Below are 21,330 nucleotides of genomic sequence, written 5' to 3' on the forward strand. Positions count from 1 at the left end.
AATAAATAAATAAATAAATAAATAAATAAATAAATAGCCAAACAGTCTAACAACTGTCCCTCTAGCATTCACATTGTACCGTACTGGGTGTTATGAGTCCTTTAGAGATGATTTAAATGTGTATGGCAGGATGAGCATCAGCTCTATGCACAAACTATATCACTTTATGGAAGCGACTAGGGCTCCATGGATTCTGGCATTCACAGAGGGTCTCTGAACCCATTCAATATACATATACCACGGGACAACAGAATTTCCATCTCATTGCCACCTTCAAAGTGAGCTCCCACTGCAGCAAAATCCTCTGGTCTCTCTGAGTATGAATATATCTTCCTGGAACTAAACTTTAGTTTTGTTTGGAGATAAGGTTTTGTTAGGTAGCTCAGGATGGTCCTGATCCTCCTGCCTTAGCCTTCCTAGTGCTCGGATTACAGATCTACATCACCACACATGGCTAAATGTTGCTAACTCTTGGGGTGGATCTCTGAAAAGCCTGTGACTGTGGTGGATGCCCTGAACACGGCTTATGTACTGCCTCTACTGCCACAAGGTAGCACAAACTTAAGGATACAAATCCATCTAAATGTGAACCAATCTGAAAGGAATCAGGAAGGTGAATCACATGGGGGGCAGGGGGTGTTAGGCACTGGAATCCTTCCAGAGGTCAAACAAATTGGCTCCTTATTTATCTTCAGTAACCCTCCCTCCTACTACTTCTCTGCTCAAGTGGAGTGATGATGGGGGCTGGGATGAGGCTCACACTAAAATGCTGGCCTACCAGCTCCAAGGCTCTGGCTTCCATCTCTAGCACCAAAACAGAACAACAGAAGAAACTGTCCAATGTATGTAATACTTTCTTTCTACTGCATTAGTTCCTGTCTCCTCCCCTCTCCCCTCTCCCCTCTCCCTCTCCCTCCCTCTCTCTCTCTCTCTTTCTCTCTCTCTCTCTCTAGTATATATGTGCTTTGCCTGCTTATCTGTATGCACAGGTGCCCACAGGGGCCAGAAGAGTGTGTCTGATCCCCTGAAACTGAAATCACATGTGGTTGTGAGCTGCCAGATGTGGATGCTGGGAATTGATCAAACTCAGGTCCTCACAAGAGCAGCAAATACTCTTAACTGCTGAACTGTCTCTCCACCCCCATATCTAGTCTTGGTATTCAGAAAGCTCTTATCCCTATAAAGCCAGAGATAGCCACAGTGGCTACAGTGACTGTAACCCCCGCTCTTTCAGCCCATAGTGAAAGAACAATTCAGTATTTATGGATCCCATGTTAAACATAAAGTATTTTCATTGTTCAAATGAAAATTGCATGCAATATGGAGACATAACAATGTATTCCTTTATGTTCTGAGTTGCTGCACAGTGGACAAATAGCCAAGGTGGTGGTCCTCCAGTGTCCCTATGGAAAGGTCAAATGAAAGGCTATCTCTAGGACCCTCCAACAAAGGGCAGCAATTCCGAGGTGACAGAACTAGGTCATGCTTTTTCTCCATCATTAAGTAGGTAGACGGTTGCCTCTACAGACTCAGAAAAGGTAGCTGAATATAGTGACTCCCCCACAGAAGAATGCTTTCCAAGAAGGCAGGCTCAGAGTTCTGGCTCTGAATCAAATGGAAAAGAGTAGGCAGGACACACTCCAGGCTTGTAGGTATAAGACCCCACATCAATAGGGTGCACAAAGCACATCACACAGGGTCTAGAACCTACATGGGGAGGCCCTGCTCACTCTCTGCTGCGAAAAATCATTCCTCAGCCCCCCTCCCAACCCAGGCATTGAAGACACGCCATCTGGGCATTGCTTTTAGGAAGGACTCAGCCATAGGGGACAAAACATTACCTGAGTATTCCAGATATGGACACACTTGTCAAAGGACCCGCTGGCCAAATATTTCCCATCAGGGCTGAAAGCTACACTGTAGACAGGCTCCTGGTGCTTGGTCAATGTATGGATGCAAACACCTCGCTCCACATCCCACAGTCGAACTGTAGAGTCAAACGAAGCACTAGGGAGATGGCAGGGAAAACAGCCACATCAACAGGTTGGTTTTAAAGTCTATAACACGTCTCATAGGAACTGTCTTTTACAGTTACAGTTGAAACATGCCTGAATTTGTTTCAAGAGTCAGTATCCTGGTGAGTCTTTTCTCTCCAGAAGTATGCAAATAAAGCTGCAGTCAGCCAGAACCCGGGGCCTTGCACAAGCCAGGCAAGAGCTCTTCCACTCAGCCACCGGCCTCATTTCTCTCTCCCTTTCCTATAGCTACGGACGGTAAATGCTTTTGTGGAGTATTCCACAAATTTTCTGAAATATCACTGTTGTTTACAATACACCTATTTTAACAAGTAAACATATCTATCTATAATTGGAAAAAAATCAAATTGCTTGAAGACAAACTTAAAAAAGAAATTCTAAGGCCACATGAATTAAATCGCAATCATATATGCAGTTGCACTGGCAAAGCCTACGAAGTTGAGCTATTTTCTGGTGTAAAAGGACAGCACATTATCCCAGAGCTGTCACCTAGTTTTCTCTATCTCCACAGGGCAGCAGTGAGGCCCAGTGTCCTTTTGTACTTGCTGAGTAAGGGGATAACAATATATGTTTGCTCCTAATGGGTACCACATCATACCAACAAGCATCTCCCTTAGTCATCAAAAATAGCACTTCATCACTGTAGTTTAAGTGCATGTTTGGATGATTATTAAAATAAGAGAGTTATAGCCTTGAATTCTATTTCAACCACCCATTGCATGTATGAACTCTCCCGAGTCTTTTCTTTGTGTGTGTGTGTGCTCATTTTTTTGTTTTCTTGGTGGTAGAGATATGCATTTCAGGCAAGAGCTCTATCACTGAGGTACACCCCAGAACTGAGAGAGCCTTGAGTTGGGCACATCCCACAATGCTGTTTCTCACTGCCTTGTGAGGCTGCCCTCCCTTACCACTTGGTGCTTCCTTCTTTATAGGAGAACTGAACCTATCCTCCACCATCCTTAGGAACAACACAATCTGCTGCTGCTTCCTGGAAACCCAACATTCCTGCTGGGTCTGGCCTTATCCACACTAAAAAATATTCACAGACCAGGGATTCAAACCCCAAAGATCCATATGGTTTCTAGACATTTCTAAAAGTCCTGTATTCTGCATCAGAATCTCCTTAGCCCATCCTTCTAAACGTTCTTATTAAACCACCAGTAGTAGGCCTGAGGTCTGCTCATGGTAAAGCACTTGCCCAACAGGCACAAACCCATAGGGAAAGTTCCAGCCATACCTCCAGAAAAACCAAGAATGGACTGATATATTTCTTCGACACACATACATCTGGACAGATCATTTCTGTTGCCTAAAGCCCAAAGCAATATGATCAGGACGAGACACCTCTGGCCCTTTTGTTCTGAAGACTGGCTACCCCATTCTTAGGTGAATCGTGTATCCTTTGGCTGAGGCAGGAAATTCTTTCTCTTTACTCAAAATCTCACCCCCACAGACTTGGCGGAGGTCCACAAACCAAGTCCAAGGTTCAAGCTAAACTCTAGTTTCCTTTCGCCCAACTGCTGATCAAAAAATCACTAACAAAAACAAACTGTATTTTGGCCAGGTGTGGTAGTAAGTCAGCCTACTCTACACAGTGAGTTCCAAGCCAGCCAGGGTTATATAGTGAGCCCCGTCTCAAAACAATAACAGCCAAAGCTGCCTGTGTACTGAACAGGCAGAGACCTTTTTCTTGTCTTCATTCCCTAAACAACATGATCTAAGAACTATGTCTACCGCTTTTTCAGTGTATAGATATTCCAGGTCATTTTGGAGATGATTTACAGTACACAGGAGGGTGTGCAGAGGTTGTAGACAAAAGGAATTAAGTGTCTACAGATTCTGGTACCCATAGTATCCATTTCTCAGGGATACTCGGGTCTCTCGAAGAGACAGGGCTGTAAGGCTGCCTTCCCTTACCTTGCTAACATGATGCTGGAGTTTGGATTGCTGGTGGCTGGTCCCGTGGGACTCCACTTGATGGTGTATATCTCTTTGCTGTGAGCTTGAAGGTCGTGGACACACGTGTCCTGCTTCATACTCCAGATCTGCAAGAGGCATTGGCAACAGTGTGAGCTAACGCTGTCCCATCCCAAACTGAGAATGGGAATGCTCCTGAGGTGGTGGGTATGAGAGAAGCTCACAAGCCAGCAGGGGGCCCATCAGGCACATCAGCAGGTGGCTGTGCAGGCAGTACCAGAACAGTGAGTTGAGCCTGATCAGTCTATAGGGATGCTGGAAAATGGGCCATGGGAAGGCTGGGCCTCTCAGCAGGACCCATGCCTGATAAACCAGAGTTCATTTGAAAGCATTAATCATTTAATTTGGCAATAAGGAAAGACATGGAGAAAAGAAGATATCAAAATAATGATGCACGTAATCAGGGTGGGAAGGGCTCTGTGCAGTACAGGGGTCTATGTATGATTAAGTGGCCCATCCCTTCAGGCATCACCTTTACCTTTAATGTCATGTCATCAGAACAGGAGGCTAGCAACATTCCAGAAGGATCCCACTTGATGGCATTGACCTCATTCTGCAAGAGAGCACAAGGCTTCAGAAAGGAACCAGAGCCTTTGTGAAGGTAAGGCTGCTATCCACCAGGTGGCAGTAGTGCACCGTCAGCGCGCTTCACAGCCTGCATATCAAAGAATGAGGCACAAGAACTTGCACACGTTTATGCTTTCCTCACTTTGCTTTTCATTTATGAGAAACTACAACCATACAGTACACAGGATCGGCTACACTCTCATTAATATTTCTCGAAGGAAAAAATCCTCACCAGGAAGGAAACCAAATGAATTCACATATAAGCAGAGTTAATAAAAGCAGTTATTCTTATTATTGTTTGAGACAGGGTCTTGTTATGTAGCACAGGCTACCCTTATGTATCTCAAAACAGCCTGAAATTCATCATTCTCCTACCTTGGCCTACTGAGTATAAGAACCACAGGGATGTGCCACTAGGTATGGCTAAAACCAGTTGTTTTTAAAGGTGGACTTTGACCATCACTTTCCTACGCACTTTTAGTATGAGTGCTCCTCCCTCTGCGTCACTGTGTTTTATCTGTAACTTGATAGGCAGAAGGTAAAGATAGAGAAATGTTTAGGTAGAGCAAGAGCTGAGCCAGGTAGAAGCCCCAGTGACCCGAAGGCACAAACACAGGAAATACAGATGTGAAGGGAAACTACGTAGACAGGGGGACCATGATTAGAAAACACAGAGAAAGAAAATCCTCTACTGGACTTGCAACCCAGCACAATCAGCCAAGTCCACGGGTAGCAAGCTGACAGTTTTGACAGGCAGGCTCAGGGGGCCACACAGGGCAGACAGCAAGGAAGCCGCAGGCCCCAAGGCTGGAGGAGAAAGGCTCCTAGTGGGCAATGGAAAAGAAGACGTGTTTACACAGGGCCACCAGCAGCTCAGACCTGTGGGAAGGGACAGTGTGCAGAGCAAGGACATGGACGGAAGGGGAGACACACTGTCTAGTGGCTTCCTTGAAAGGGGCCTAGGGAACCTGAACGCCTGCTCTACCATGCCAGCCGTCTTGGCCTAACAAATGACCTGACTTTCGAGGTTATTTTCTAAATAAATTCACCCTTCTAAATTGCTGGGGTCTTGAAGATCTGTCATGTGGTCGGGCTCCTTTGTACAGATGCGAGTTTTGAAGGGTGTGAAATGCACTAGTGACAAGGCTGCAGCTGCACTCTGTATGGCAGGGATGCTGGGAAAGGGAGAAAGCCTGGAATCTACTGAGCAGGCTTCTCTGTAACCAGATGAAGGAGGTGAGGAGGGGTGAGATTGCAGAGGGGTGGGACAGGGCAAGTGCCTATCTGTGACATAAGTGTGTACAGGGCCATGTGTCGGTCTCCACCTGCAGCTATGGAGAGTACTCAAAGGCAGACCTGTCAAGGGCAATGGAGAACTAGGCCCCAAGTCCTATCCCAGCAGGCTCATCTGCAATTCCCCGTACAGGCACAAACTCCTTCCTGGGAGCAGAGCTTCTTCTTTGTCTCTCTGTGCCTCAAGTCTTACATCCAGGGAAGCATCCAGAGCCCCCTCACGGGTCTCAGAATGAAGCAGGCTCAGGCCATTTAGGTGGATGTCTGCTCAGAGTGATCAGCAGTACTAAGAAACATTTATGGAGCCAAGTGGCATGGCGTGATGGATGCGAAGTCTCAGGAGGAGCAACAGAAATCACAATGTGCAGCCAGCCCTACTGAAAGCTGGGGTGGGGTGGCGGAGCTTGTATTAGAAAACAGAACAGAAAAACAAAGAGAGGGTGGGCATCTAGGTATGCCAAGGGGTTCCCAGATCCACTGACAGCACAGTTAGATTAATCCAATCACACAGGGTAGTCACAATGCCTCTCCTCAGCGGAGTGCTATAGATCAATGGGTCTGTCCACAGGTCTGCCGTCACGCGGCTCCCTCAAATCATTCTCACAACCACAACCCTGAGCACTGGAGCCTCCACTTACCGTGTGTCCTTGGAAGGTTTTGACTGGGCGGTCACAGCCGAGTCTACACACGTGAATGCACATGTCTGTGCTGCACGAGGCAAAGGTAGTGTTGTTCTGCCAGTCCACATCAAGGGCTGGGGCTGTGGGACAGCAGGAGAGGGGGAGGGCATTTCCATTTATTAACTGTGCACAGAGCTCAGTGATTTAGACAAAAACATCACCAAGGAGTCTTAGCTAGCAACACCATGAAAACTGTCCCCACTGTCAAAAAGACTCCCTCCTTCCACTTTCAGGGACAAGATGCCTCTGGAGACAGAGAGATTCCAAGAAATGGAAGAGCCCTCAGGGATGGGCCCAACTATGTGTAAAATGGAGATTCAGGTATTGCCCTTCCAAGGTTACTTCAGTGTGTTTCACGATAGCCCCAAGGTTCTTGGCACATGTCATTGTTGTTGCACATCACACGAGCTGAAATAAATAAAAAAATCTCCTGGGGCCACCTCTGCATCCCCCTCAAACAACAGCAAACCCACCTGAATGAAAAGGAAACTGTTGTTTGGCTTCTCCTGTGTGCGCGTCCCAAATGATTGTTGTCTGTGCTCCGCAAACAGAGGAAAAAGTTAGTAACTGTGCTTCTCAACAATTATCTAGCAGAATGTCTTGTACCAGGACAGACAGTCAGCCCATCTTCCAAGAAATTAATATAATATTTTATTTTACAGGTATACAGTCAAAATATTTTTGTGTGTGCAAGTAATCTCAATAAAAATATTAATGTGACATTTGTCATTTCATCTTCTGTCTTAGGTCTCTGATGTACAGAGCAGATTTCATACTTAACAATCTGGATGCCACAGTAATAACAGCATCAGCTATGCATACTAGCTGACGGCTACACTATGTGGGACATAGCCACCTTAACTGATATACTTGGGAAATCTACCAAGTTTGGTAGAGAGTCCCCCTCAGCTTCCCAAACCTAGAAAATTGATAAGAAAGCATATCTACATGGCTTCAGGACATTTTTTCAAAGGAAGAGTGGCAGAAACGAGCACTTCCAAGAATATCCCTGTCATTCGACGAATTGTGGGAACAGGTAGGTAAACTAAATATCAAAAATACAAAACAAGCAAATGAAATTGGAAATCAGTTCATGAGCTTCAGCGGTGGTTGCCCTTGTATGGGGTCTTCAAAAATTCTGCCATCTACAGTGGGAAGGAGTGGTTCATCGGCTGAAGAAAGGTACAGCCAGGGGAAGGGCAGTTTGTGCTACTAAAGTGCTCAGTGGATGAAAATTAATGCAGATATACCCCACATCAGTATGCTGTTTCCTGCACTGATAAACTCCACTTGGAGATTTTCCTGTTTCCATCACTGAATCCTCTGCATAAAACTCCACAGAATGGTAAAATGTGTTATGACATGATGCCTTGTTCAAAGTCAATAGTAACATAAAGCCAGAAAAACAAACAGAGCCTAAATGAATTCTTTTGATGTCTTAAAGAGAAACATAGAATCTAAGAATTCAAAGAAGCCACGAGGGTAAATGTAAATCACCATCTATGATGAGAGGGAGGTATTAGAAGCTGGCACTCACCTTGTCTACACCAGCACTCAAAATGTAATTCCCCTTTTTGTTCCACTTCAAGGCAAAGATGGGGCCTTTATGTTGACCTAAGGTGCTGGCTAGGTTACCTGTGACAGGAAAACACAAACATGGGGACTTCAAAGTCACCAACTGTTCACGCCAAATCCTTCTCACATGCCCCACAGGAAGAGTGTAGGACGTACCATCTTCTGTCCATATTCTTGCAAAACCATCATAAGAACCTGTAGCCAACAGTGTCCCATCACTCTGGGGGACAGAAAAAGACAGAACACGTTAGCACCTGGATGCTTTCTTGGGGCTGCTTCCTACTGTGAGCTCTGTAATGGAGACGTCTGCTCGCTGAGGCAACATGCGCTCATGATGATGGGAATTGGCTTCCAACCCCTAGCTTGCTGTCTGCCCACCAGGACCTGGTTACCAGCCAAATGGAGGCCACTGTACCAGCAGCCCAGGGTGGCAGCTAAGACTGGGTATCTCTTATGTCTGCATGGCCTTCAACAGGTGGGCAATTGTGTAGTCATCAGGATACATGGATGGCATAAGTCACTTACATTCCAGTCTAGCGAGGTGACGTCCTTATTGCTGGGGACATCGTGTCCCCCTTCGCGTATGCAGTGCCTCAGCACCAGCTGTGTGGAACCCCCGTTGCTGTTCTCATTAAGGTTCCATATCCTTGCAGTGGAGTCTCCAGATCTGTAGAACCAACAGGAAGGAACATCTGTCTCTGCTTCCTTGGAAAATGCCCACATCTACTGACAGATCCTGGCTAGGTCCCACATCTTTAACCTGCAGTCTGTCTTTTCCATCCTTCTTGCCCAGTTTCCTTCTTCATCCTCCTTCTGCTTACTGGCTAGAAATGATGTCTGCCTTGCTTCCCACCCCAGAGAAATGGCTTGGACCAATGCTTGTTCCCTATGGTACATGATGGACAGAGCAGCAGAGCACAGAGCATCCAGTTTGTCAGTCTGCACACACTGGGAACATGTGACACACAGAAGTGCGTTCCTCGAGGCAGCAGTCCAGGAAGAGCGAGCCCTTCACATCCTCCAGATCCCAGAGCATCCTTTTCCCAAAATTCTTACCCAGAAGCAAGTAGGTCACTAACAGGATTCCAGGCACAAATGAACACCTCAGACTCATGGCCTCGAAGGACTGTGGCTTTGCTGGATGGAATTTCAACATCCCCATCTATTTCCATTGGTTTTGAATGATTATCTGTCATAGGAAACATGAAAACACGCATGACTCACCAACACATAAAAAAAGGTGTCCATAAGTACTGTTGTTTTAGAACACTTTGAGTACTAAAGTCTTGCAACATGTGGCGACTGTGAAACTGGGCTTTTTTTGTGGTGTACTACACATTTTGCATTTCTATTTTGACAGTGACATGCTGTAGATGTGGTCTATCCCTGAAAGGTTCCTGTGTTAGAAGCTCAGTGCCCAGATGTGGTCATGCTAGGTAAGAGGTGGTGCCTAAAGGGAGGTCATTGCCAGTCAACCCCTTCTGGTCTGCTCTGGCTTCCTGTCTCCCATGATGCCTCGCTCATGTATTTCCACCTCAGTATCCACTATGGTGGAATGCAGTCACAGGGGCCTCATCAGAAGCAGCACTATTCTGTTCACATTTATTTTCAGCCTCTAAAACAATGAGGTAAGTATCTTTTCTCTATGATGTACTCAACCTCAAGACCTTTGTTATAGTGACACAAAATAGTTTCATATTTGTTTCAGGGATAAAAACATATAAGTAGGGTTAGCCAAGCATGGCCTGAGGGCCAGATTTATCTCATTACTATCTATTTCTGTAAAGTTTGATTGCCATAGCCATGCCTACGTGTATACATTTTCTGTGAGCTGAAATAAGTATTTTATCATTATAAGCTAGTTGCCACCAGTATATCGTCACAGAAGCAAACAGTTAACAGAGAGCCACTCTCAAGAGAACCATGCAAGAGAGTTATGAGATGGCTCAGTAGGTCATTAGTGCTTGCCACATAAGCCTGATGACCTGAGTTCAATCCCCAGAACCCTCAGAAGAAGAAAAAAACCACCTCATGAAGGCTATTCTCTGACCACCACATGTGCATGGTGGCACCCACACACCTTCCCCGCAATAATAAATAAAATATGAGAATAGGGAGGGTGCATATGGAGAGAGACCACCATGCTGGAATATGACAATTTTCCTCCTGAGTAGCAGGAAAAGAAAGACTTCTGAAGGTCAGAATAAAATCTGACTTTGGGTTTGGACACAGCCTTCTGAGCCATCATAGCAGCAGAAGGAAAAAGCTACCCTGCAACAAGACAGGAGCTGAGCATGAATGCCAGGGTTGGCACCCAGGTGCACCAGGCCCAAGGAACACAGTGCAAGTCATACACCTCCAAGGAGGAGGTGGCAGCAGGGATAAGACTTGAGGAGCTACCATGGCAATCAGTCAAGCTGCAGGTGCCACTAGAAGAAACCCCCTCTGTGCACGAGCTGCCAGTGTGCTTTAAGCATGCATTGGCCTCTGCTTTGTCCAGGTTTATGGCTGATGTGAACATCCCCTTACAACTGCCTTGGCTCTAGAATGAAATACTCTTCGGCAACTACCCAATAGAAGCTAAACTTCTGAAGTTTGGCAAACACCAAGCAATGCCCGACATCTGGGTTTGTAAGCTTGACTATCATAGTACAACTTATCTGCAGACCCTCAGCATAGGAAATGGGATGCTAGGATTAAAGGCTGCCAGACATGGCACTCTTTTATTCGGTGAAAGGCTTACAGCTTCCCCTTGGGGCAAGGGAAGCAAGATTTCCTATAAGTGAGGAGCGTGAGTGATGTGAGAGAAGCTATGGAAAAGGGAGCTCTTCTGGCTACACTGGATGCAAAGTGAAAAGGCAACTTCACAGACTGACAGCAGGTAATTCTTTCAGCAGTTCTTTAACAGATCCAAGGGAGAAGAAACCCCCAAACCAAAAAGCAAACATGCCACTAGAAGACCAGGGAAATCTGCACTTACTTATTGCATGGGCTCCATTCTCTTCCCCGTTCAGGGCGGCCTCTCCATTCTTTGGTGGATTTTGCTGGGACGCAGTTGCTGTGGAGGCTGCTGTGGTTGTGGCTGCTGTTGCCGCAGCTGCAGCGGCTGCATTTGCTTGTTGCTGGGCGAGCTTCTCCCGGAAGGCCTGCTGCCGTGTCTGGACCACATCGGGCATCACAGCATCAATAAGTGACAGGGACTCGATGGGGCGGCCATCAAATACCGTCCCATCCTGGGAAAGTAAGACAAGGGAAAACCATCAACTCCCATGGACCAGGATGGAGGGGGAAGCTGGCATAGACCAGTAATGAAGTGTGAAGGATTCCCTGGTAGGATGTGGGTGGAGGGGTACAAGGAAGTAGATGAGGAGGACCATTCATAAAGAACTAGGAGTGAGGATCATCCTTAGTGGAGACCTGACATTCGGTAACTATCAACACAAATTTGGGCCTCAAGGGCATCTGAATGGGTCTACTTTATGTCTACAAAATCTGCCAGTGCTGAGGTAGTGACTAACCAACCAGTAGGATATGCTTGCCTCGTTGAAAGACTGTGCTCAGTGTGAAGAGCCATTTCTGTTGTCAACTCCGGGAAGGTGGAGTTGGACTGCTGTCTAGTGGACGGAAGCCGACTGACTGTGCTGCTCACCATCCTCCACTGCATTACCCAGCCACAAAGGTGGAGTGCTGAGACAAACCTGTCTGGACACGACCACCGCAGTGGGCACCCTCTACGATAGCCACCATTGACAGTGGAGGGGTAACCCTCAAGAAGAATGAACGCAGCAGATATGAGTGCACCATTCAGAACTTGACTCCTGGTAGCTCTATCTGACTTAAGAAAACACTCTTTGTGTTCTAAAATGACTCCATGGGCTCAGTGTCAAAATGAAACACAGTCACTAACAGGCAACAGGATCACCTGATTCTTTTTTGATCATTCTTTGCCTGGTTTCCATCTACCATGAAAACATGTCCACATATCCTTAAAAACACAGGCGGAAGTTCCTTCCTCAGTAAGCACTCCAAATACTTCAATCATGAGAATCTCAACTTGCTTCCAGAGTGTCTGCCAGACTGAAAAAACACCATGTTTGCATATGCTCTGAACATGAATTACCCCAGAAACAGGGACAAACTGAAAGCACAAGTTTCAGCTGAATACTACCTAAACATGTCACACCAGATGATTTTTTAAAATTACAATTCAACATGAGAAATAAGAAAAATATAATACATAGCAAACAATGCCACACGAGCCAGGTGACACTGGATTCCTGCCACAGAGTGGCCGAGGCTGCCTAGTCTTGGTCTTTCCATGTCACTGTCCTCTTTCTCTGAGTGCCCAGATGAAACAGGTGATTGTGTCACAAAACATGGTCATTGCCAACACATTAAAAATCACTGCCTCATTTAAACTGTGTGATTTCTTTTTTAATGCCTGGAAACTTGTGACAAACAAGATGGTGGTTAACTTACTCCAAGGCACACAAAGGTCTCCTGGAAAATGGAAGAAATAGAAATCAGATGTTATTTTTGTGTTCTGATGGGTAATAAAATTAAAGAAAATACAGCATGAAAGAGTCTGAGCAAGAAAGGATTCTAGGGGTGTGACCAGTTTAGGGGAAGAAGGGGTAGAGAAAAGGTATGGGGGGGAGAGGGTCAACCAAAACTAAATATGTACAAAAAGGCAGTCAGGAAGCCCGTTACTTTGTTCATCTACAAGCTAACTTTTTAACAGGTTTGAATAGAGGTGACCAGTTTAGGGGAAGAAGGGGTAGAGAAAAGGTATGGGGGGGGAGAGGGTCAACCAAAACTAAATATGTACAAAAAGGCAGTCAGGAAGCCCGTTACTTTGTTCATCTACAAGCTAACTTTTTAACAGGTTTGAATAGAGGTACTCTGCACAATGGATAAAGCTACTCTCAGAAGCCACAGGTTATTATATAAATATCTCAGTGCCAGGAGGTGGGCTAACTCTCCTTAAGTTGGTGGTCAGGGGGACCCCTGAAGCCCCCAAAATAATATAGGCCATTGCCATTACTGTTGGTTTCCCACCAGAACAAGACGCTGTTGCTGAAGATGCCACATTCTTTACTTACAGGACACGAATCAAGCTGGAAGTGAGCTGGAAGCAGGGGAACTAACTGTTTTCTGTTCAACTTCAGGCCCACTCCACAGGAAGGAATTCACATCTGATACTATAAACATAGGCAAAAGCCTATGGCTGGGGAGGCTCTAATGGGGAAGCTACTGCTATTGTTTTGGTAACTGAACATGATGTGTTTGTCAAGTTAGCATCTAAGTATTTGTGTTTAGGCCCATAGATTAGTGCTGCTGCTAGCTTTACTCAGAGAAGACTCATTCTGCAGTGCACTGTACTCACCACAAAGACTCATAACTGGTGAATATGCTAACAATAAATGACCAGTGTATGCTTGGCTCTAAAGGACACATCTATATTACTTGGTACAAGACACAGTCAACAAATGAGGTAGGGGAGGAAAATATAAGAGTCTGAGGAGGGATGGAATATTACGGAATGCAGTCTTCTACACATGACACGGCTGCTAAACTCCTGAGCTGTCAGCTGCCGGGATTATCTGCACAAGACAGGGACAAGCTTTGATCTGTCAATATTCCATCATAGTAGGGAGGGGCTCATGAGGTCTCACTCCTCACTTATGATCTATGGGCTGGTAATGTTTCCATGCCCTAATAAGTAATTCTAATTAAACTAACTGGTTCACCAAAAGAAAAAAAAAGATAGGAAAGTGGAAGGGAGAGTGGTTGGGAAGGGGAAGGTTTTGATTAGCGAGAATGGGGGGGGGAGACAAAAGAGGGTAAAGGGAGCTAACTATGAACAAAGCACAATTGTGCACGTGTAAAAACATGTCATAATGAAACCCATTATTGTGTATGACTGATGTATGTTCATTTAAAAAAACACATTTTTTACAAAAGAGGAAACAGCATGAAATAGTAGAAGTATGGAAAGTTTCTAGTCATGGAACCAGTTTGAGATGCATGGGATGAGGAGAGAGCACAGGCAAGTCTGGGGTGGACTTGTGGGCTTCGATCATGGTTGGAGGAAGGGGGGAACATGGGGCCTGGGAAATGTAAAATTAACAACCAGGACTCGGGAGGAGTTAGTGAGAGACTGAGTAGCTCAGGAAGCCCAGGGGTTCTCTGAAGAATCCTAAGGGTACTGCAGAGGAAGTCAGGGGACCTGCTCAGAACCCAAACAACCAATTATCAGACTTGGCATAAAATCAGCACAGGTACATTCTCACTGTGCCCCCATCTAGAAGCTGGCAGTGGAGACAAGATGACCGGCAGGAGCTTTATGTTACTTATTGCTCCCCTTCTTTGTCCCTGTCCTCTCTACAAATAAAAAGCTTCAGCTCACACCCTCTTCCACACAAGGCTCATCCCCTCTATATTCCAAATCTCCACCTAGTTATGCCCTCTGTCGGTTCCACACAAAATATTCTCCTTGAGCATGCAGGAAACTCCCTCTTGGTCTAATCTGCTCTGGGAGTCAAAGGAGAGCATGCCTGCACAGGCAAAGTGTGGATGCAGAGTGGCTGAAAGTGTAGTCCTCGGCCAACACACTGCAATTCTGAAAACCCACACAAGATGGCACTCAAAGCTTGCTGTTGGTGTACTGACATGCCTGTCGCTGCCACTTTTTCCCAGGTGCCAGAGAGAAATACATGCCAGACTCTGACTTGTGCTGTGGGATCATACACATTCCCCAGGGCTCTGCTACCACACGGTAAGCAGGAGCCCTGCAGTACTCTCTGGGGTGGACATACCTCATTGATGCTGATCTCAGCCTCCACATACTGCAGTCCTTTCTGAAGGATGGAGATGAGGGCAGCCGGTGGCACGAGTGTTCCATTGATGTTGGACTGGCTGATGTGGCTCTCGATCCCAAAAGTGAAGGCGGAGTGGGAAAAACCTGTCAGAAGAGGAAAGCAGAGCTGGGTGACAGACTAGTGGGGAGAGAGGTGTCAAAGGGCTAAGGGAAGACTGCAGAATGGAAGCTCAGCTTCTGATCTGGGATTGAGCAGGCAGGAAGGAAACAAGAAACAAGCAAGGAGGGCTGGTCTTTCCTTAAGGGATTGATGCTAGATACGCTGAACATGCTGCAGTGGACGGCTCACATCAGGGGACACCTGGGAACACAAACTTGATCCGATAGGCCTTAACATATATGACAGAATGCATGAAGTCTGGTAGGGGGCTATGGGGGAGGATGCAGATAAGGGAGGAGGTCTAAATATGATCGAGATATATTGTACAAAATGCACAAAAATTTAATTGTGTGTGTGTGTGCAAAAAAAAAGTAAATGTCCTTTGGTAGCAAAGTCTTTTCGGCATTACAGGTGTGCCTCGAGTAACAAAGAGGCCAAGGGCATATCCTGATAAATCTGTCACAAGTTGAAAATGCATTTAATACATGTGGTGTAGTAGTTTGAATACAAAACTATCTGCCACGGGCTCATACATTGAGGGCCTAGCCCCCAGTTGGTGGTGCTGTTGTGAGCTGTTTGAATCATCAGGATGCTACTCTCACCAATGGATTCATAGCTGGATAGGATTATTAGGGGGCAAGGCCTCGCTGAGGAAGTAGATCACTGGGGATCTACACAGGCCTTTGGAAGGTACAGCTCTTCCCTGAACCTCTCTTCCTCTACCCCTCTACTTTCTGGCTTCCACCAAGTGAGCAGCTTTCTATGCCACATGCCACTACCACCATGATGTCCTGCCTCCCCACAGGCTCATAGCAATGGAGACAACTGAGCCATCTAAAATTATCAGCCAAAATAAATCCTTCCTCCCATTTACCTCAGGTATTTTATCACCTGAAAAGGCTAATGTAACAGCTAACGTGTCCAACACCACAGCTGACCCTAGCCTCCTTCAAAGAGGCTTAGAATGCCTACATTAGCCTATGGTTCTGGACAATCATCTAGCACAGCATTTTTAAAATAAAGGCTAAAGTATCACACATACATACATGGAACTATAGTTTAGACCTGAAATTTCACCCAATATCTTTGTTTAATTAGAGGCACTTACTGTTTCTTCAGCGTACCACTTGATACTGCACCAGTATGCCATTTCTCTTTAGTTCAGTTTAGTTTATGTGACATATACTAAAACAGAAGATTTCAAACACTTGTCCCTGGGCTATGTAAAATACTGTATGTTCAATGATATTGATACTACTATGGAGTTCTGGGGTGGTTTTTATTGGGGGGGGGCAATAGTCCAGGCTGGCCTCAAACTCATGTTCTTGTAACCTCTGCCTCCCAAATCCCAGCATTATAGGCACGACATGAGTTTCCTAGTGGCCAACAGAAGTTGGGGGCCCAGGGTTCTGCTCACACCGCCTTTGCTGACTTCTCCCTGAGTGCTTCCAGGAAAGCAGCTCCCCCGACCTTCCAACCCAAAGGGGCCTTGCACGCAGTCGCCTCATCCCAAGTCGCTCACTGGCCCGGGAGGAAGTTGCACCCTGAGTTTATAGTTAGAGCCTAATTTTTTAAATATTTTTTAATTTTATGTGTATGAGTGTATTGCCTGCATGTAGATAAGTGCACCCGTGTCGTGCAATGCCCATGGAGGACAGAAGAGGCTGTCAGGTCCCCTGGAACTGGAGTTACGGACAGTTGTTAGCTGCCATGTGGGTGCTGGGATTTGAACCCGGGGAAACTGCAAGAACAACCAGTGTTCTTAAAAGCTAAGCCATTTCTCTGGCCCCGCAACCCTATTTTAATGAGATCCTTCTGTATTTCTTTGGTTGCCATCAAAAGCAGTTCCATAGTTCCCACTGGGAAAAGCAAGGATGAGACGGTCTCATCCTTCAGTGCTTGACCACTCTCCTCCAGCTTCGAATCCTTCCCAGTTTGGATAATAACTGGATACTGGGAAATAGTGCGACAAATACAAAACTAGAGGTTGGTAATAAAAATCACAAAAAAAACAGTTAATGTGGAGCTGGTAAGGTGACTCAGCAGGTAAAGGCATTCGCCACCAAGCCTGACCACCTGAGTTCCAGTTTTGACACCCAAAAGGTACTTGTCTCTCCCCCAACTGATGGTGCTGCTGAGAGAGATAGTGAAAACTGAGCGTGTTCCAACATTTCAGCTTGGGGGAAGGGGCACTAGCTAGAGGAAGAGGACCGCTGTCAGTGGGCAAGGTTGTATATACCTGCGATCCCAGCACTCAAGAACAGAGGCACAATCCAGAGTTGGGAGTCCAGCCTGGGCTGCAGAGCGAGATCCTGACACAAGAACAAACAAACTAAAATTCAAGCACAGCATGCCTATAATGCCAGGATTTGGGAGGCAGCGACTAGAAGAATATATGAGTTTGAGGTCAGCCTGGACTATCTCACCCCCCTCAACAAAAACCACCCCAGAGCTCCATAGTAGTATCAATATCATTGAACATACAATATTTTACATAGCCCAGAGAAAAGTGTTTGAAATCTTCTACTTTAGTATATGTCACATAAGCTAACCTGAAATAAAGAGAAATGGCATACTGTGCAGTATCACGTGGTACACTGGAGAAACGTTAAGTGCCTCTAATCTAAGCAAAGATATTTATGAATACTTATGTTAGTAAGATGATAAACGGCTGACTAAGTTTCACAGGAGGCAGGAAGAAATGCTCACTGTTCACACACAGGTGTACGGAAGGAAGAAACTCCTACATTCCAATAATGGTCATGAGCAAGAGTTCATAACTACATCTCTGCCCCTGCCTGCTTTTATAAGTAAAGTTTATTGAGACACAGCTATTCTCATGTGTTTACACATTTTCCATGGCACCTTCTGTGCTGGGAGACAGAGATGAATGGTTGCAGCGGAGGTTAAGCTATGTGGACCATTACAGAGTTATAGCCCGCAAGAAAGCAATTTCTCAGAGCCTTACTTGTTTTTTGAGACCAGCCCAATCATATACTCAGTCCAGACAATGAAACTCAGAGGAACATCATAGACCATTTTTCCCCCAGGAAAATAAATGCTAATATACCAAGTATTAGCAAATCAAATTTAGCAATATGCAAAAAGAACAAAATGTCCCAGCCAAGTGGAGGTTATTCCAGAAATGCAGGATTTAATGTTAGAAAACAAATCAACAACTCTACATTAACAGACTAAAGAAAGATCATTTAAAAGAAGATTTTACCAGCAGGTATATGGAAAAAAATGCTCAGCATCTCTAAGCATCAGAGAAATGCAAACTGAAACCACCATGAGCTATCATCACACCCACTGGAAAAGCTATTATCAAAGATGAAAGATAATCAGAGTTGGAAAGATTGTGAGAAAAGATGACTCTTCCAAGCTGTTGGTGAGAATGTAAATTGGTATAGCCCTTATGGAAAACAGGCTACCACATGACCAACCCACTCCACTACTAGGGGCTATGAAGAGGAAATGAGGCCAGCAGGCTGGACAGAGATTCCCTGCTCACTGCAGCACTTCTCACAAGAGCCAATATATAGACTCAACCAAGTGTCCAGCCACAGATGAGGAGATAATGTGGCACACGTACAAAATGGAATCCTGTTTAGCTTTGAAAAGAAAAAAATCCTCACATTTGCAAAACAATTAACGTTGTATTAATTACTTTACCACTGCTGTGACAAAATAGCTAGCTGAAGGAGGAAGGGAGGGAGGGAGGTTTATTTTCAGTCAACAGTGGATCTTGGCACAGAAGGCACAGTGGAGGGAGCACAAGGCACCTGGTCACATTGCTATCACCATTATATTCAGAAAGCAGAATCAATGAGTACCGCTCTCTTCTTGCTTTCTCTACTTTATTCAGTCCAGGACCCGGCCATGGGATGTTGCTACCCATAGCCAGGGTTGGTCTTCCTACCTCAATCAAACCTCTGTGGAAACTCCCTCACAATACCTCCAAACGTATGCCTCCTTGGTGATTCTACATCCATCATATTGACAATCAAGATTGACTATCGCATGTCCGCTTTGTTAATTTGACACCCAAACACATCAGTTTTAAATCATACTACTGGTCTCTAAAGTTTCACTTTCATGTCCTATCAAAAATATAATTTACGTACTTCTAATATACAATGGCAAGGAGCAAATATTTCCATTTCAAAAGGGAGGAATGAGATAACAGGAAAGGGGGGTTGGGCCAAATCACAACTGAAACCCAGCAGGATGAACACCAAATTCTGCAGCACCATGTCTGATACCTGGGGCTCTGGGCATCACCAGAGCTCCAAAGGGTTTGTGTAGTCTTGCCCCTTCAGTTCTGCCAACTGCAACACATACAGCCTCTCTCTTCAACCATGCAACCATGCCTGCAGCTTTCTTTGGCAAATGGTCTCACGGTCTTGGGATGTCCACTGTTAACTCAATCTTCACCTTCGCAGACTCATACAATGGCCCCTCAGTGCCTCCTTGGAGGAGAATTTGAACGTAGCACACATCGCTGGCCTCGGTGACTTGTTGGAATCTTTGGTGCAAGCCTCCATGATGCCCCTCACTCTTGCTTCTTTCTCAGTACCACTGCCAAGCTCTGTAAGCTGCAGAGGCCTCCATGTGCCTTCAATGCTGGTCCTGGGCAGCTCCCCAGGCAGCCATTTTGGAGCAGAGAATCGCTCTGGTAGCATTTTCAGTTTAGACTCTCTCCTTTCAAATGAAACTGCATTTTCACAAGCTGGTGTGTCCTTGTGTGGGGTCTTATACTATGGGCACCTTTCCTATTCTCCCAGTGCAGTCCTTAATGATTACATTTACTTTCTCTGCTCCCACCTGATCCACACTCACACTCCTTTCCTTTCCAAAGTACATCGTTTCCATACTTTTCTGCTTTCTTTCAAGGTAGATGTGGGTAACAGCAGTGTGCAGAGGTCGTGCAACAGCCTGCACAGCATTCTCTCTTGAAAAATTTACTCCACCAAGTAAATTAGTCCATTACATTTTAATTCATCCTGACTCAAGTTTTAAGGACACAGGCTGAATGAAGCCAGATTATTAGCCAGAATGTAACATGAATGGCCTGTGATCATGTTCCCAATGGATTCCTCTATTAGTCACTTTTCTATTGCTGTGACAGAAACACCATGACCAAGGGAACTTATAAAAGGAAGAGTTTACTTAGCTTACAGTTCCAAAGGGGCAAGAGTCCATCGTGGCGGGGAGGCATGGCTGCAGACGTGGCTGCAGTAGGAGCAGAAGCTAAGCGCTCACATCTTCATGCAGGCATGGGAACCAGAGCACAACCGGCATCCTGCAAGGCTTAAGAACTCTCTAAGCCCGCCCCCCAGTGATGTGCTTCCTCCATCATGGCCACACCTTCTAAAACCTTCCAAAACAGTGCCACCAACTGGGGACAAAATGTCCAAATACTTGGAGCCCGTGGGGGACATTCTTATTCAAACCACCACATGTATGATATTTTGTAAATTGTTACAAGATTTTACGTGTTCTCTTCACACATAAAAAAAGGGTATTTGAGGTAATACATACATTAATTGGCTCCAAAAAACCATTCCACAAAGTACGTATTTCAAGATGTCACGTTGCTCACTATTAATATATACAAAGTTTAGCTGTCAGTTTAAATGAATGAATGAATGAATGAATGATCCAGGTGTGTGTGGTGTATGCCTGTAACCCCAACACTTGGGAGGTGGAAGGAGGAAGATTGCAAGTTCAAGGCCAGTCTGGGCTATATAGTAAGACCCTATCTCCAGGGAAGGAGGGAGGAAGGGAGGCTTAGTAAATAAATAGGGAAGACTCAGAAGTTAGATGACTTGTTCTGAATCCTCTATGACCTCCTGCAACATGAGTGACAAGTCAGATCTCAGGATCTTTTACTTTTTTGCCTTTATTCATTGTGTGTGTGAATGTGCTATGGTGTGTGTGGATATGGACATTAGAGGACATCTTGTAGAGCCAATTCTCTCTTTCTACCATTGGGTTCCAGGGATCAAACAGGTTGTCAAGACTTGGAGGCAAGTATCTTTACCCTGATCCACCTCACCTGCTCTCCTTCTCAGCATCTTAGAGTCTCACTTGTAAATGAGGGACGGAGCAATTTCTACTTCCTTGGAGTTGGCAGGAAGAAACAGACTTGTCTGATAAGTATTTAGAATCAGGCCTAGCATATAGCAAGTGCTTAGTAAATGTGAGTTATAGTAACAG

General features: G+C 45.4%; 1 protein-coding gene across 12 annotated transcripts in view; it reads right to left on the bottom strand.

Moving 5' to 3' along the window:
* Tbl1x (transducin beta like 1 X-linked) overlaps window positions 1-21,330 on the bottom strand; it is a 209,761-nt gene that overhangs the window by 6,253 nt on the left and 182,178 nt on the right. For all 12 annotated transcript variants that reach the window (XM_017801682.2, XM_029570449.1, XM_029570445.1 and 9 more), the window contains 11 exons: window positions 14,947-15,092; window positions 11,109-11,361; window positions 9,185-9,317; window positions 8,654-8,795; window positions 8,285-8,348; window positions 8,091-8,188; window positions 7,027-7,087; window positions 6,512-6,633; window positions 4,492-4,566; window positions 3,954-4,081; window positions 1,842-2,007 (listed from right to left, as the gene is read on the bottom strand). In XM_017801682.2, the coding sequence (XP_017657171.1) occupies window positions 1,842-2,007; window positions 3,954-4,081; window positions 4,492-4,566; window positions 6,512-6,633; window positions 7,027-7,087; window positions 8,091-8,188; window positions 8,285-8,348; window positions 8,654-8,795; window positions 9,185-9,317; window positions 11,109-11,361; window positions 14,947-15,092 (1,388 nt within the window). The remainder of the gene's footprint in view (window positions 1-1,841; window positions 2,008-3,953; window positions 4,082-4,491; window positions 4,567-6,511; window positions 6,634-7,026; window positions 7,088-8,090; window positions 8,189-8,284; window positions 8,349-8,653; window positions 8,796-9,184; window positions 9,318-11,108; window positions 11,362-14,946; window positions 15,093-21,330) is intronic.

This window comes from Nannospalax galili, unplaced genomic scaffold (genome assembly GCF_000622305.1).
Source record: "Nannospalax galili isolate Female #2095 unplaced genomic scaffold, S.galili_v1.0 scaffold723, whole genome shotgun sequence".
In the NCBI taxonomy this organism is placed as follows: Eukaryota; Metazoa; Chordata; class Mammalia; order Rodentia; family Spalacidae; genus Nannospalax; species Nannospalax galili.